This window comes from Canis lupus, chromosome 8, assembly GCF_048164855.1.
Source record: "Canis lupus baileyi chromosome 8, mCanLup2.hap1, whole genome shotgun sequence".
Taxonomy (NCBI): Eukaryota; Metazoa; Chordata; class Mammalia; order Carnivora; family Canidae; genus Canis; species Canis lupus.
Genome location: NC_132845.1, coordinates 75,627,852 through 75,645,477, shown reverse-complemented (window position 1 = coordinate 75,645,477; position 17,626 = coordinate 75,627,852). Strand labels below are relative to the sequence as shown.

General features: G+C 45.2%; 1 protein-coding gene across 3 annotated transcripts in view; it reads right to left on the bottom strand.

The window, feature by feature from the left end:
- Positions 1-470: 470 nt before the first annotated feature.
- GALNT17 (polypeptide N-acetylgalactosaminyltransferase 17) overlaps positions 471-17,626 on the bottom strand; it is a 438,022-nt gene continuing 420,866 nt past the window's right edge. For all 3 annotated transcript variants that reach the window (XM_072837560.1, XM_072837561.1, XM_072837562.1), the window contains 2 exons: positions 2,795-2,962; positions 471-2,053 (listed from right to left, as the gene is read on the bottom strand). In XM_072837560.1, coding sequence (XP_072693661.1) covers positions 1,925-2,053; positions 2,795-2,962 — 297 coding nt within the window. In that variant the 3' untranslated portion in view covers positions 471-1,924. The remainder of the gene's footprint in view (positions 2,054-2,794; positions 2,963-17,626) is intronic.

Sequence of the window (17,626 nt, the reverse complement as noted above, 5' to 3'; positions counted from 1 at the left end):
CTTGGCCTCCTCAAAGGGAAGAGGGACTGTCATAGCTGAGGGGATCCCTGACCATACCCACGACTGTGACAGGTCTGGCATCCGTAAGGAATTCGCATTCCCGTGAGAAAAAGGGCCAGGCTCCGGGATGTTGAGAGGTGGCGGTGGCAGCGTGGCACCAGAAGTGGGCACAGCGGGGGGGCGTCGCCAGCTCACCTCGACCCTCTTCGTCTTTGCAGCTTCCTGCACCAGCCTGACCCTCGTAAGCTGGGGTCCACCAGGGGGTTAGTGAGTGAGTGCCAAATGTCAGATTCTGTCCTGCTTTGGGGGGAAGTTGAGTCCGAGTGCAGGTGGGCTTTGTCTCCGCCTCTGCTCTGAGGGCTTCTGCTCACAGTAAGACCAAACCCTCAAACCAAGGGAGCCCTCTGCCGTGTTCCAGAACTCCCCCCAGGCCCCGGGTTCTGGAGGAACTGAGAAGCAAACAAGGCTGCTTTGGGAAGTGCTCACATGTATTTATTTCACAAGGGAGGATGGGGCGGGGAGGGGGTGGTGATCACCAATAAGATGCCACCAAATGAGACACTGTGAACCCCAAACTGGGCAACTACAGGATTTGGTTCTGGGCGGGACTTGGCTGTTGGGGATAGCACGAGGGACCGAGAGGGAGCTGGAAGAGGGACAGCCTTCCATCTGGGGCTCCCCATGGAGCAAGGCTGGGCCACTGTGCTCCTGGCCAGAGATGCATGGCCCACCCCTCCCAAGCTTCCAGCAGCCTTGTCCTGATCCAGGTGAACAATGAAGCGACAAGCCCAAGGCCACACTTTTACATCTGCCCTATTGCACACTCATACGCACACACCCAGACACACATATGCACGCGCACACACGCTGTCACGCACGCCACACAGGCTCACATATGCATAGGCATGCACACGCGTTCATATATTAACTCTGATTTATAAGTGCACCCTAACCAGAGGGCAATCGAAAAAAATTATTACTCTTCAGAGAGGAATCGACTGCCTTCTCCTCTGTCAGCCAGCAGAGCACGGGGTGAAATGAGATGAACACAGAGCATCCTCCAGGGTCCCAGGCCCCCCTGGTGTGCTGGCTTCAGTTGGAGGTGCCTGTGGCAGCCTCCGTGAGTCAGGGCTCCCGGGGCCCCGGGTGGGCACAGCTGTGCCAGCCTGGCTCCAGCCCGGGGTGGGGGCTCACAGACATGACCTCCCTATGTGCTCAGCCTCTTCCTGTCTCTGGCTCCCCGAGGACACAGACAGAGCAGCTGGCCCAGGAACATAGGAGCCGAGGGCCCCAGTGACCATGGAAGCATTAATTCCTTCTAGGCCATCTTAGGGAGGAGGATCCAGAAAAGTCCAGGGCTGTATGTCTGATGGAAAGGTTTGGGATGGAGGCTGCCTTGTAAATGGGCATCTGGGCAGAAACAACCTTGAGGGAAACAGAGTCTCAGGGCCTCAGGGTGTCCTCCAAGGAGGGGGGAGATGGGATGCACCTGAGCACCACCCCCCACCCTGCTTTGTTGAGGGCTGGGGTGGCATTCAGAAGCTGCTGCTGCTCCAAGAGATGAGAAAGAAGAGGGGCCCCTGCCAGTCCCAGTCCTGAGAGTGGCTGGGAAGAGGACAAGGAGGATGTGGGGGTTTCACTCCATGGTATGTGGTCCACATTCATACTGCAGAAGACACAGCTCCTGGGTTTCCAGAGAAGGGGGATGGGCTTTTCCAGGGAGCATGGGCCTCATGGCAGCTGAATGCCAAAGGCGGACACCGAGTCTCCAGCTGGGGCCCTGTGCTGCCCTGGAGAAGCCCCGGGAGGCCCGAGGAGCACCTGCTGTCTTCCTGTAGTCATCTCTCTACCAGCATGGCTGGCCCAGAAGACAGGCGGTCCCGGTCCTGGGGGCCAGGCTCCGGGGGCTCCCCACTCCTTCCGGCTACTTGATGGAGTTCTTAATTGTCCACCTCTGTCCCGTGCAGCTGCGGAGGATGAGGTCGATGCCAGCCAGGCCCCGGTTCTCCACTTCCAGACAGCGGCCTGTGCCTTTATTCATGATGGCTCCATTCTGAGTAAAAGGAGGAGAGAGAGACAGAGACAGAGACACAGAAAGATGGACAGAGACAGGTGGAGACAGAGATATAAGAGAATAAGAGATAAAAAGAGGCAGAGACAGAGAGAAAAGAGAGTAAGAGAAAGAAACAGAGAGAGACAGAAAGGCAGAGAGAGATGTGGACGGAGAGAGAAAGAGACAGAGAGGAGGTTTAACCGGTGTAGGGCCTGGCATATGGCCTCTCCTGGGGAACAGTCCCACCAAAATTCTATGCACCTGTGGAGGGATCATCGGAGCCTCCTCCAGAAACCCTGAAGTCAGAAAAGGTATCAGCTTCACCAGTCCGAATGGCTGAACCAGCTGACAAGCACTGGTGAGGGATGGTATCAGAATGGAGACCTTCCAGGGAGATCTTCAGGAGAGGGAGTCCCTGCTGCAGCCCTACCGACGGTAGGTACTTGACAGATTTTAGGGAAATCACCCTATACTCCCCTTCTGAGATCTATGAGAGCCTAGCCTGCCTGGTGCTCCTGGGGGGATCTGGAAGGCTGTCTCACATGGAAGTCCCCCCACCACTCCCACTCGCTGATTCCCTCTGTTGTGCCTTGGGTTCATGAGGCTGGTCCAGGGCTGGAGACCTCTGGCGTGCTTTGTTGGGTACTGTTCCTTGGGGTGGGGGGCAGGGGTCAGATTTCCCTGTGGCCTCTAGCACCCTCACCTGCTCTGGGGTGCCGGCCCTTTCCATGGGCTGCTCACCTGTATGAAATTCCAGCGCTTGTACAGGCTGCTCTTGACTTTGTCACAGTCTAGGAGCTGGGGTAGCCGACTCTTGGAGTTGTCCACCAGACAGCGGGTGTCAGGGAGGAGCGTGGTGGTCCCCAGGGCTCCCAAATGCAGGAAGCCCTCCTTGGTGTAGCGGGCAAGCTGGGGAGAGAGCAGAGAAGAGGCTGGAGGAGGGGACTCAGGAGTGCAGAGCTCACCCATGCCTCCAGCACGGCTGCACACTCGCTACCACACACTGCATTCTCGGGGAGCCCTGCTCAGGGAGCCCCCTGGCTTGCTAAGTCCGGACACGGCTTCCCCAAGCTAAGTCCCGATATGGCTTCCCCAGAGCCAGTCTGATTTTTTTTTCTAAGCTTGTCCTCAGTCATGTTTCTGGATTTGGGCCTTCTGTTCAGCAACACGGGGGAGCAAAGATAAGTAAAAGAGCAGGACATCTGGTTTCTAAAGCTTGGCTCTGCTCCCAGCTGGCTGGGTCACCCTGAATACAGTCACTTAGCCTCTCTGAGTCTGCATTTTCACCTCATTTGCAAATTGGGATTAATTAATTCCACCCTGCTGTAAGGTACCCAAAGAGGCAGTTCACTGAAGGAGAAAAAGACATATTAAAAAGCATTCAACTGTATAGGTATTAAAATAAATAAACTAAAACAGCAATGTGATATACCACATTGAAAAAAAAAAGTATTCCCATTTTGTCAAGGTTAGCATAAAATGGGCTGCGATCATTTCAAAAAGGGGATTTCAAAACATATACTTGGTGCTTTTAAAATGTTTTTCTCTTTTGATCCAATAAATCCACTTTTAGAAATCTATCCCAAGGTAACAGTCAAAATTGTGAACACACGTTAATGTATAGGTTATTTGTTGCTACATTATTTATAATGATGAAAAAGAAGAAGTGTCCTAAATGCAACAGAATCCTGGCACTTGCTTCCACTCCGTGCACACCAACAATGCTGGGAGATTGTGGTAGATTTCAAAAACAGCCGCCTGGGTGGCTCAGTTGGCTAAGAGGCTGACTCTTCATTTTGGCTTGGGTCATGATCTCAGGGTCGTGGGATCGAGCCCCATGTCAGGCTCCACGTTCAGCATGGAGAATGCTTGAGATTCTCTCTCCCCCTCTCTCTTTGCCTCTCCTCCCACTTGTGCTCGCTTTCTCTCTCTCTCTCTCTCAAATAAATAAAATCTTTTTTTTTTTTTTTAAAAGACACACATCCTTCACTTGTCCTTCTATATACCCCGGGCAATATGGCTTCTGCAGCAATGTCCTCTGAAGTGAATGAAGCCTGTTTCTCCATCCCTTGAATATCAGGGACTTACTTTGACCAACAGAATATAATGGAAACAAGGATGTGCCAGTTCCTGGACTCGAACTTTAGCCTTGCATGCTTCCACCCTCTTGCTCTTGGGAGTCCTGCTGGCACCATGGCAGTAAGCTCTGGGTGGCCTGCCAGAGGATGAGAGACAGGTGGCCCAACCAACAGCTAGCCAACCACCAGACAAGTAGATGAGGTCATCCTAGATTAGGCAGCTCTCAGCTGACTCTGCTGGCTACCAAGAGATGTATGAATGAGTACAGCTGAAATTAACTGAGCCTCGTCTGGATCACAGAACCATCTGGTTGACCTATAGCCTCATGAGCAATAATAAATGCATATTGCTTTATGCTACTAAGTTTCAGGGGTAGCTGTTATGCAGCAAAAGCTAACTGATACGGAGATGGAGCTGCCTACCAACCCTTCCTGCAGCAGGGACTCCCTCTCTTGCCTGTCTGTGTTGTTTAAAATTCCACATTCCAACTTTTAAGCTAGTGCATTCATCTGTCTTTCACACTCTTTTAGGGGCAGGGACTGTGTCTAATTAATTTTATTCCTTGCAAGGAGAAAAATCACAGGCCAAGTGCTCAAAAACATGTTTGTGGATGAACACATTATAAATGTGGTGAACTGTATCATTTAAAAGATGTAGCCCCATCCATTCATTTCAACTCCACAAGCATGTTTGAAGAGTTCTCTGTGTGACCAGCGTGGGAACCGGTCTCTGGGAATATAAGGACGGGGATGGTTCCCACTGATAATTCCAGCACAGCCTGGTGAAGGCAATGAGACAAGAAAGTACATCTCTCATTTTTGCTCTCACATCCTAGGAGGTGGCGGGGGTAGGAGTGAAGATTATTAATATACAGCTGGTGCTGAATAAATTAAAAAATAAAATTACCAGCCCGCATGTGTTAAAGGCATACTCTCCATCATTTCTAAACATTGTGAGGAGAATAAAGGATGTAGGGGCACATGGGTGGCTGAGTAGTTGACTGCCTGCCTTTGGCTCGGGTCATGACCCCGGGGTCCTGGGATCGAGTCCCTGTGGGGAGCCTGCTTCTCTCTCTGCTTGTGTCTCTGCCTCTCTCTGTGTGCCTCTCATGAATAAATAAATAAAATCTTTGAAAAAAAAATAAAGAATGTAATTTTTACAACTTGATGAAGTAAGTTTCTATTACTCTCTCCATTTTAAAGAAACTGAGGTATGAAGACATCTGGTCCCCTGGCTGGGTCTTGGCCTCTCCTTTTGGGACCCTAGAGGGTCAACGGTTGGCTGCCCTGGCCCAACGACTAAGCAGTAGAGGGGCCACCTCAGGGTCCTGGTCTTCTGAGAGCATGGGCATTTCTGGCCAGGAATGAAGCCAGAAGGTAGCCCTGCTCAGTCAGTACCTCTTCTCCAGGGGGGAATTTTCTGCAGGGGTCCTGACTATTGATGAAAACCATTCCAAAACCCTCTGCTTCCATCCCCAAAGGGGAGCCCACCTGGTCCCCTCTGAAACAAGTGACAGGGAGTTTATTAAGTGCCCTTGAGAGAGATGTGGTTAACATGTGCTTTAAATCCAAATTAGTTCCAAATCAGAGTGATTGTTAGAGGCAAAATGATAAGAAAATCAAAAGCCCTCCTCTCCCCTCCTAAACAATGTTTCTCTGAATATACTCAAATTCACCAAATGCAAAGTGATGAATGACAGCAAGCTGCCTTTATGTTCAGGGGAAAGATATACACAGCTGCTTATTGAAATTATGAATCAATCTATTATCCAGCAGGCAAATGAACAGCGCTAAGAACATTAATTAACTGAGCATATCTGTGACCCAGATGTTTAAAGAGTGAAGCTAAATGCCACCAGGAGTTAGAGGCTCTCTCTTCTGAGGTCTGTGAGCAAAGGATGAGACCTCAGCTACCAGGACCTGCAAAGCCAAGCAGCAGCCCCAAACCGGGCAGGCATTGGGGTGGGCAAGGAGGGTGAAGAGGGGCCCTGCAGGATTTCTATTCTGGGGGAAGGTGGTTTCTCAAGCCAAAAACACATGCATAGGTTCTGCCGGCCTGGCCAAGGGAACAGGGTCAGGGGAAGGGTGCTGTGGTCTGAAAGGATCACGGGGCTCAAGTTACCTTAACAGATCTCACGCTGCTTCTCCCCCACAAGGCAGGAGGGTGGTGTGTGCTTGGACCTCATGCCAACCACATCCCCCTTCTCATGCCAGGCCTGGATAGCGAATCTTTGTGATGTCTTTGGACCACCGTCTAGTCCACCTCCCCAGCTCTCCATCCCGGGTGTTCCTTCCTTAAGAACTTCTGCTCCCTGTTCTCTGCATGTACATCAGGCTTTCCTGCCCCCCAAGGCTTTGCTCCAGTTGTTTCCCTGCCTAGAAACACTATTTATTGGCCCTCTTCTAGAACATTCTGGCTTCAACTTTCTGAGACCTCAGTGCAATTCTCTCCATTCCACTGTCTTCTGTAACTCTTCCACACCCCCACACCTCAAGTCTTTGGAGCAACATGATGATCCATGTTCTCTGGTGTCTCCCTCCGAGGTGGCGTGGGAGGATCTCATTTCCTCTTGACCGCTCCGAGCATCCACTGACTAAGTGATGGATATCTCGGTTTTTCCATTTTTTGACTATTATGAATTATGCCGCTATGAAAATCCAAGTATAAGTTTTTGTGTGACATATGTTTTCAATTCTCTTAACTATCTATCTAGAAGTAGAATTGCTAATTGTTGGGTCATATGGTAAATCTGTACTTAACCTTTAGAGGAGTTGCCAAACTGTTTCAAAGCAGCTGCCCCAGTTCACATGCCCACCAGCAATGAGCCAGGGTTCGAATTCGTCTACATCCTGGCAAACTCTTGTTATTGTTGTTTTCTTTTCTTCTTCCCTTCTTAGAAAAATTTTGGTCATTGACTAGGTGTCAAGTGGTATCTCATGTGGTTTTGATTTGCATTTCCTTAATAGCTAATGATGTTGAGGATCTTTTTGTGTGTTTATTGGCCACTTGTAGATCTTCGGAGAAATGTCAATACAGATCTTTTGCACATTTTCAGTTGGGCAAATTGTCTTTTTATTGTTGAGTTATAAGCGTTCTGTATATATTCTGGATGCTGGACCTTTTTCAGATATATATATGAATGGAGATATTTCCATTCTGTGGGTTGTTCTTTCACTTTCTTTTTTGTTTTATTTTATTTATTGTTTTTTCATTTTCTTGAGAGTATCCTTTGAAGCACAAAAGTTTTTGGTTTTGATGAAGTTTAACTTATCAATTTTTTCTTTAATTACTTACGCTTTCGATGTCATGTCTAAGAAACCACTGCCAAATCCAAGGTAATGAAGATGTACCCCTATGTCTTCTAAGGATTTTGTAGCTTGAGCGCTTACATTTAGATCTTTGATCCATTTGGAGTTAATTTTTATATGATGTAAGGTATGGGTCTGAATTCCTTCTTTTTCACATGGATATTTGTCATCCCAAGATTGTTTGTTGAAAAGACTTTTTCCCTTTTGAACTGAACTGTCTTGTCATCTTTGTTAAAAGTTAATTGACTATAAATGTGGGATTTATTTCCAGACTCTCAATGTGCCTATCCTTCTGACAGCACCACAATGTCTTGATTAGTACAGCTTTGTAGTAGGTTTAAGAATTGGAAGTACGACTCTTCTAACTTTGTTCTTTTATAATTTGTTCTGGCTACTCTGGGCCTCTTGCTTTTTCATATGAATTTTAGGATTATCTTTTCCATTTCTTCAAAGAAGACAGCTGAATTTTGATAGGTACTGCACTGAATCTGTAGGTCAGCTCAGGGAGTACTGCCCTAAGAACAGTAAGTCTTCTGATCAAGGAACACAGGATGCATTTTTTTTTATTTAGGTCTTTCGCTTCTTTCAACAGTGTTTTATAGTTGTCAGTGTATAAGTCTTTTAGTGTATACTTCTTCAGTGAAATTTATTCCAAAGTATTTTATCCTTTTTGATTCTACCATAAATGGTATTCATTTCTTAATTTCCTTGTCAGAATGTGCATCGGTAATGCAAGCAGGGTCTTTAAGACATTTCTGTGAACCATGGGCAACCAGCCTGGTACCTCATGGTCACTCAGAACTGCAGGGTCTGTAAATCCCGTTGGTTCCTGCTTCCACAGGGTCAGGGCTGGGTACTGACTGCCCACACCCACTGCAGACCCATTTTCAATAGTGTCGGGACCTCACCCCAAGTCTCTCATCTTTTCATTCACCTCCTGTGACTCTGCCAGCCAACACCCTTCCCACTCCCAGCAGGATCTGGATTAACCTATGCCCTTCACTGTGATCCCTAGCTTGGTGTCCTGGGCCCTCACTGCCCTAGGGAATCTTGCCTCCCACGTTGTTGAGAAGTTTATCTTCCCTACCCCTCAAAACCTGTCATCCTTCACGTTTGTTCACTTCTTTCAGCTCTGTCTCATCCTCACTCCATAGGTACCTTAAGTCATTATTTCTCCCTTCTCCTTCATTTCTTCCTAGCTTACAAACATAACCAGATCTTCATGTCCAGAAATCAGCCACAGCTCTCATTACCTCATTTTGTCCTTGATTTTCCACTCTTTCTTTCCTTAGTGCTTTGCAGTTTGGCTTCTACCACCACTCCTCTTTGACTTTGCTGTCTTGAAGGTCACCAATATCCATTAATTATCAACTTCAATTGTTTTTTCTTAGTCTTTATACGGGGCATTGACTGTGGGCCAGATGCTCTTCAGGGTGCAGGTGAAACCACCCTTTCTCTCTACACCCACTCTCCTGGAGAGCTTGCCATTCTGGGGACTTTCAGAAGCATCTCTATGCTAACTTGGCTAATTGTGCCAAGTTTCTATCGCCACACCAAACTTTCTCCTCAATTCCAGATTTGTATATCCAACTCACTACTGGACGTACTACTTGGAGGTCTAATAAGCATTTCAGATTTACATGATAAAAACTGAATTCTACCTTCTCTGTGTACACCTTATCCTCCTCACTACACTCATCCAACATGGGCTCTATCTTGGTAAGGACAATTCTATCCTTTCAGTTGCTTATGCCAAACACTGGCTTTATCCTTTACTTGCCTCTTCCTCTGACCTACCATATTCAACCCATTAGCAAACTACATTCAGATTTCACCTGCAGTGCTCTCTCCTTGTCCCAAAGAGACAGCACTGTGTTCAGCCTTCTCTGTTTTCTTTTTCTCCTTTATTTGCCTTAGTCTGGATTGGTTCCGTTTGATTTGTTTTTTGGAATGTTAACATATTTCATTGTTTTTCTGTACAGATTTAGAAATTCTGTTTCATTTCTATTATTTTACTGTTCACTCTTGAAATTTAACAATTAACAACTTAGCAGATTACTCAATATTCTAGTGTCTACTTCATTCAATAAAATTCAAGGACATTAGGATCTGATCACCTCCTTTTCACTGTTAAGCCGTTGGTTATATTTTCCCACCCCACATTAGACATTATTCTTCTTATGTAAGAAACATTTTTTGAGTTTACTTATATGTTTATACATTTCTTTGTTTATAATTCAGTCTTTACTCAAGACATTCTTCTTGAAGTATATTCTGTAGGAGATCCTTTGGTGGTTATGTATTATGGTAAACTCTCCCAGGTTCTGTCTATCTGAAAATGTCCTGGGGTGATTTGTTATGCAGCAAAAGCTAATGGATATTACTGCTTCTTGTGTATCTAGAAAGGGTTTAAAATGGCATTTGTTGTGGTTGATCTAGATCTAGTTGTGCAACAGGAGGAAGACCCTTCAAAGTATCTAATCTGCTCTATGGTTGGAAGCTATGTCCTCACCTTCTCTCCAAATGCTCACTCACAAAATTATGGCCAAGTCACTGTCTGTGGAATTTGTCACCTCAGTACAATGTTGCCTAGGCAATCCGGCTAACAGCAGGAGAAGCATGAGTCCACATATTATGTGCTCCACTGAAGAACCAATGGGTGAAGCTCCCTCCTCTGAGCTGCAACTTTTTGACTCTCACTTCTCCAGTTATGGCTAATAGACAACCAGTTCCCTACTAGACACTCATACATACTCCTGATCTCTTCCCAGGCTCTAGGTCTGCAAACTTGGGTCATCTTCCCCCACTTTTCTCCCCCATCCACAAAGCTACAAGGTCTTCCAAGTCCTGCTTCCATACGCCTCTCTCATGTATTTCCTCCTTGTCTCCCAGGTGAACTGCTGCAGGAGCTTTGTAATTGGCTCTCCTACCTCCAGGCCTTCCCAGTTCCCACCTTCCCTTCCCAATCCTGTGGGTTCAGATCATATCATTCCCTGCTTCAAACTTCAATTGCTCCAATACGCCCTGATTTAAGAATAAATTTTTTTTTGTACCATGATCTTCTACTCTAGGTCCCCAGTTTACCTTTTCCGTCTTAACTTTTGCTTTCTGACAGATGACTTGAGGTCTCTCAAAAACAGCAGTCTTCCCTGTGAAGAATATATCCCCACCCTACCCCTATCTCCCCTGATTACACAAAGACCCCAACCAGATGTGATCTTTTTCAACTTACATGTGTATTCTGTGACTTTCCTTGCTATAGGTTATTGCTGTTGTTTTAAAACAGTAGCATCCTACTCATTTTTATATAGCATAAAGAGTAAGAAAGTATCTTGCAAAAAGCAAGTACTCTATAAATGCCTTTTGAATTGAATGGGATTATTCTAGGTTTGGCTGCTGGGCCCAAGAGGAGAAATGAATGTCATTATCCACAACCCTAATGCATTAGGAAAACAAAACAAAACAAAACAAAACAAAAAAAACAACAACCTCTGAGCTCAAATACAATTAATTCTCATTTAGCAGAAAAGAAGAATTTTCTATTTGAGATGATCTAAGAAGCACACACAACTATTAACCCACATTTGACAGCCTTGAGGGAAAACTAAAACATGCAGGTTATAGCCAAATAAACAAAACTCAGCCAAATGATTGTGGAATGAATCTGGAACACAGAAAAATCCATCAAATTGTCAATAAAAACATAGTTTGCAATTGCTTTCATATTAAGTGTCTTTCTCATCACTTCAGAATCAGGCTTGGTCAGTGTAAAAGCCACTGCTAAATGAAAAAAGTGCATTTTACCGAGCTTCTACTCAGGACCCAGAGAGATGGGGTTCCATTGATTTGAATCTGCTTTGGGGTGAATCTATTTGTTTGCTGCTTGGCTGAAGGAGTGGTTTCTAGTGACAAACAAATAGACTTTGTCTATTGTGCCCATGTCACTGTCCAGGGCATGCCTGGATCCCAAATTGAATACAGAGAAAAAAATGTTTCCAGTTGTATCTCAAAGGGGACACATAGTGCCCTTTTTCCATAAAAGGGGCTGCCTGGGGCCAGGGGAATCTTCCGGGGAAACAGAAATGTGTATTTTGATTGGGGAGGGAGATCTGTAGGCATGTACTCTGTCAAAACTTATCATATTGTACACTTAAATAGATGTCATTTGTTGTACTGGCCTTATACTTTAATAAAGTTGATTTAAAAATGTATCTCCACTGCCAGTGGAGGTGGAGGGATGGCAGGGTCTGGCCCACATAACTTTGTGGAAAGGGCTTGGAGGCCTCTTGGAGAGGGGCCCTTGGAGTGTGGGCAGCACCAGGATGAGGGTCAGAAGAGCCAAGTGGGAGAGAGTGGTGAGCAGGATAGCCTCCTTCCAATTCCTGGGGGTCAGGAGCAAATTCCTAGGTATGCCTCCAAAGCTCATCCTGACTGCCGAGAGGAGCGAAGCTTCTATTTTTTAATAAATAGATACATTTCTTTCTCATCTCCACATGTAAAATAGGAAGGTAGGATTCTATCGGGTATAGCATGGAAATGCTGGCAAATATTTGGCTCCCTTTTTAGCTAGATCTTAATTAAATCTGTCTCACCTCATTTTTGCCAGTTGAAACAGTGTTCCTGGCTTTGTGCTGTGTCATCGGAGAGGCAGTCTATGATACGATTAAAGACTTGGACTCTGGAGCCTGTTTAAGAAATGCAAGCCCTGCCACTTAATGGTTTTATGACCCTGGGCCAGTTGCTTAAGCCTTATGGGACTCTATTTCCTCATTTTCAAACTGGGGATAATTTTACAATTTACTTCATAGGGTAGTTTTGGAATTCAATATATAAGTGAGAAGAGGACATGGCACATAGTAAGCCCTGTGTGTTTGTTATTCCTATTTTCCCTGACCTCATCCACCAGTTGAGAACTGGGCCTTGTTTCTAATTTACCATACTTCCTTTCTTCCCACCGGGGCTCCCCTGTGGCTGTATGTGGCCAGCAATCCCCGGCCGCAGCTCCTTCCCAGCACTCAGCCACTTCAGGCTTCCCGTTCTCTGCCAGAGCCATTTGTCCAAGGTCAAGCATACTTGAATACTGCCGGGCCCATTGGGTTCTCTTGGGCTGGGTCTGTGGGTAACTTTTATTGGACCCCTGATCCAGGGAAGGCTGGGTGGGCCCCTGCTACACTCCTGCCCTTTCCTCCCCCAACTTTAACTTCATTTCCCTGGTTTGGTCCAGACCTTATGTGCCCTTGCCTGGAGTGGGCCTGATTCCTGGGGGAATCGGACCTTGGATGGGACTCTTGGGACTCCACTTTGTGTCTCTGAGGCAGCCCTGCATTCCACTGATGCCCCCGAGTCCCAAGGTCTCGCGGCCTCTCATCTTGGACTCATTATCCTTCCTTCTCACTTCTGCAGCAGAGGAGAGAACTCTGCCTGTTGTCTGCTTCTGGTAAATCCAAGGCACACCACCGGCCAGAAGCCAGCCTTGATCAGCCTCAACCACTCAGGAGCTCAGAGTCTCAGAGGAGGAGTTAGATGTGAGCCTGGTGTTGGTGTTCGTGCGTAGTCACGCAGGCGCGAAGATCTTCTGAAATGGCCCCAACCTGTGAGTGTCAGTTCCAGGTTTCTAACATACGGAAGAGCCATTCTACCCCAAGCCTTATTCTGGGTCTGTTCATTGATGTAATTTATCCAACGATAATGACCCTACTACAAAAGTCAGGGCACTTGCCCTTTGTACCTTCCACTAGAAAGACTAAATTTTCTTCTCTTGATTCTAGAAGCCAAAACTCCTGTTGGCACAGTGGTGGCACTTCCCTCCTCATTTTGTGCACCTCTCCAATTAGATTGGTTCCTGTCATGCTGCTCATCTCCACCCTCTCACCTGAGCACACAAGCATATCCTGAAGTTTGTGCCAGACTGTGTCCACCCTGGACTCAGCCCCTGGCCACAACGTGGGTCTGCTCAAAGCATCCAGTGCCTTCCCTGCCAGGGGCTAGTACTCCATTTGTGCACTCTCCTTTCGACATTAAACATTCGTAGATTGCCCCCTGTGCTACAGCCTCCTCAATCAGAGACAGCATTTCCCTGAGATTCCCTGGAAGAACTCTCTTCCCTAGAATTCAGGGCCTTCAGGGAAGCATGGGTGGCTCAGCGGTTTTGTGCTGCCTTCAGCCCAGGGCCTGATCCTGGAGACCTGGGATCGAGTCCCACGTCAGGCTCCCTGCATGGAGCCTGCTTCTCCCTCTGCCTGTGTCTCTGCCTCTCTGTGTCTCTCATGAATAAATAAATAAAAATTAAAAAAAAAAAAAGAATTTAGGGCCTTCAGCATTGCAAGCTGTGCTAGGGATTATGATTCTCAGGAGGGTAAACCCTGGCTGGCAGGTCAGTCGATTTCTGTTTGTGATGGATTCACAGATTTCCCGCAGAAAAAAAGAAACAACGTCTAAGTTTCTGCTCCTATATACCATAATTTGACCGGGGGAAAATTTGGTGTTGGTACAGTCATGCTCAAATGAAGACGGTAGGAAGTCTACTTCCTGAGCATTAATCCTCAGTGATTTTTAGAATTTCCACTAGTATTTTAGAAATGTAAGTAGCTCCTTTCTGTTTAGTCTTCATTCCCTTTCATTCTGCCCTAAGTGTACTTCCAGCTCAGACCCCTCGGTGCCTCCTGACCTGGTCTCACCTTCCCTCAATCCGGAGAGTTCTCTTGACCAGGTCTGCATGTCCTCACCTCCCTTTCTCCCCTGCATCCACTCCCATCTGGCTTCCTCTCCGTGCCCCATAGAGAATCCTTTTGCCTACGTTTGTTATTGTATCTAACCTGCAGTGTAGGCTAGCTTGCTGGACCTCTGGGTGTCACATTGGGGTCTGTCCCTGGTCTCTCCCTTGGCACACACCCCAGAGCTCCATCTGCCTCTGCCACTCAGTCCTCAGCACTTGTTTGGAATGCTCAGCTGTCTGGAGGACATCACCGTGGGGGGTCCCAAGGCCCATCCCTCACCCCGAGCTCGCAATGCCCCAAACTGAACTCCTATCATCCTCCCCCAAAACCTGTGTCTCCAGTCTCAGCAATGGCATCACTATCTATCCTTGGTTTAGCCAGAGACTTGAGTATCATTTCCACCTCCCTCATCCCTTCCCTTGACCTCTCCAACAATAATTCCAGCCAACTAGCCCTCTTAAAACACTGAAAAAAAAAAACCTTTTTATGTCAGTCATTTTAGATTTATAAAAAGTTGCAAATACAAATGAGCGAGTTCCTGTATACGTGGCACCCAGCTTATCCTAAAGTTAGTATCATATATCATCATAGTATAATTACCAAATCTAAGGAATTAACATTGATACTAATCTAGCGACCCGACAGATTTTGTGGGTTTTCCAACTATATTTTCTCCTCCAGGATCCCATACTGCATTCTCTCTTTTTTTTAATTTTATTTATTCATGAGAGACACAGAGAGACAGAGAGAGGCAGAGATACAGGCAGAAGGAGAAGCAGGCTCCATGCAGGGAGTTTGATGCAGGACTCGATCTTGGGTCTCCAGGGTCACGCCCTGGGCTGAAGGTGCTGCTAAACCACTGAGCCACCTGGGCTGCCCCCATACTGCATTCCATTGTCCTGTCTCCTTAATCTTCTATCTGGGACAGCTCCTTAGTCTTTCATTGTTTTTAATGACCTTGGCACTTTTGGAGAGTACCGGGGAAGTATTTTGTAGACCATCCCTCAACTTAGGTTTGTCTGGTGTGTTCTCATGATTAAGATTAAAGTTATTGTTGTACATTCTTAGCAAGAAAAACCACAGAAGTGATGCTGTGGTCTTTTTTGGGCATCAGATCAGGGGTACATGATGTCTCATTACTGGTGATGTTAACCTTGAACATTTGGTTAAGATGGTGTCTTTGGGCTTCTCAACCGTCAAATTACTGTCTTCACTTTAAAAAGGGAGATACTTGAAAACCAGGAAAATATATTACTTTTCATCATATTTTCATCAACTAATTTTAGCATCCATTGCTAGTTCTGGACTTCAGCAGCTGCCTAGCAGTGATTTTCATTTCCCACATGCCTTCTACATTTACCAAGTGGACTTCTACTGAGGGAATAGCTGTCCTTCTCTCTCCATTATTTATTTACGTCAGTATGGGCTCACGGAATTGAAAAAAATTATGTGAGTGACAATCCAATAGTATCGCTGTTTATTTTATTGCTCAAATAGTTCCAGTTTTGGACATTAGAAACTCCTTCAGGGTGGCTTCCGTGTTCTATTGAGAAGACACCTCTTTTTAAAAGAACTTCTTTTTATTCTGACACTGCAAGGTTTCCCAGGTTTAATCCCTATTTTTCCTACTCCATTGCTGGGATCATCCAAAATCTGGGTGCCAGATGTGTTCAGTGCTACTGGGTTTTATTGCTTCTAGGCTGTCTCAGAGCTAGGAAATATATGTACGTACATGCCGACTCATACACACATTTGTTTTCCTTTCTACATTTTCTAAAAATTTATTTCTACATCTTTATTTACATATGTTATATGTATATGTATATTTATATATTTTTATATAAATCTATGAAATAAAATCATCCTGATCCCTCACATTGCAATCCAACTTCCACTCATTCCAGCCATGCCTCTCCTTATTTACAGCCACTCTCCAACAGTAAGAGGCCTGGTTCCCAAAATCCATACTTTATGTACTACTTGCTCAATCCTAGTATATACACACAGTAATTTCAGAATTGTTAATCCAGACTTCTGTGGAAAACAAGCTTACTTACTAGAATGCATTACTGGCAATGGTTCTTTTCTTCTAGAATCCAGTTCAAAATTGTCCAAAGTGTTCCAAAGTTACTAAGATTGGTGCTGTTCTTCCTCCATCAATCAGTGTTGTTATATTTGTTTAGTTAGGTTAATATTTTTTTTTTTTACTGTTTGCATACGATTGTGGGTCGTCTTTCCCACATTCTAGTTGAATTTATTATTCTTTCTCAGACATTTGAAACACCACCATTCCAAGAGTCCAAGCTTGACATAAAGGTGCACTGAGAGACAAGTGTCACTCCCCTTTTATTCCTTTTATCTGCCCTTATTTCCACATTCCATCCATCCCATTCTCACCTACCTCTAGTAGGAACCAATCTCATTAGTTTCTGATTTATCCTTCTTGAATTGCTTGTACAGATGAGCAGATCCAAGTATTTATTATTGAATGACCATTTGTGTTAAATAAAGGTTAGCAGACTATGCATCTTCTTTTGTACTTTGCCTTTTTCACCTAGCAATATGTGAAATCACTCTGTACCAGTACATTGATTGACCATGTTATTTTGTATAGCTGAATGCTACTCCACTGCATGGATATAGCTCAGTTCATTTAGCCACTCTCTTAGGAAGAGGCATTAAACTAGGTTCTAATATTTTGCAATTGCAAATAATGCTGTAATGCATACAATTTTCAGATTGCTGGAAATCAGAGTAGATTTTTGGAGGTGGATCACCGGGTCAAAAAGTAAGCATATTGTAAGCTTTGTTAAGTATTGCCAAACTCCCCTACAAAAAATGATATTAATTTGCATTTCTACCAACAATCTATGAGATTGGCTATTTCTTCAGAACCTTGACAACAGAGTATATTGTCAAATATTTTAATTTTTGCAAATATGATGGATGAGGAATGGCTTCTCAGTGTTATTCTGCTTTGAATTTCCCCAATTACGAATGAGTTTGAACAGTTTTGAAATTTATTTAGGAGCCATTTATACCTTTTTTGGCAACTTGTTTGCTTGTGTCTCTTTCCTATTTTTCTATCAGATTTTTAGTCCTTTTTCCCTCAATTTTTGAGAATCTTTTTTTTAAAGATTTTTATTTATTCATGAGAGATGCAGAGAGAGAGGGAGAGACATAGGCAGAGAGAGAAGCAGGCTCCCTGTTGGGACCCCGATATGGGACTCAATCCCAGGACCCTGAGATCACACCCTGAGTCGAAGGCAGACGTTCAACCACTGAGCCACTAGGTGCCCTTAAGAATCTTTTAAATAGCAGGAAAATCATCCTTTGTAGGATATGTTACAAATATTTTCTCTGTGTTTGTCAGTAGTCTTTGACATGCTTATGGTATTATATTGCCATGTAAGTTTTAAAAAATTTTAATGTAGTCAAATACATCAATCTATAATTGATTTTGAGTTAGA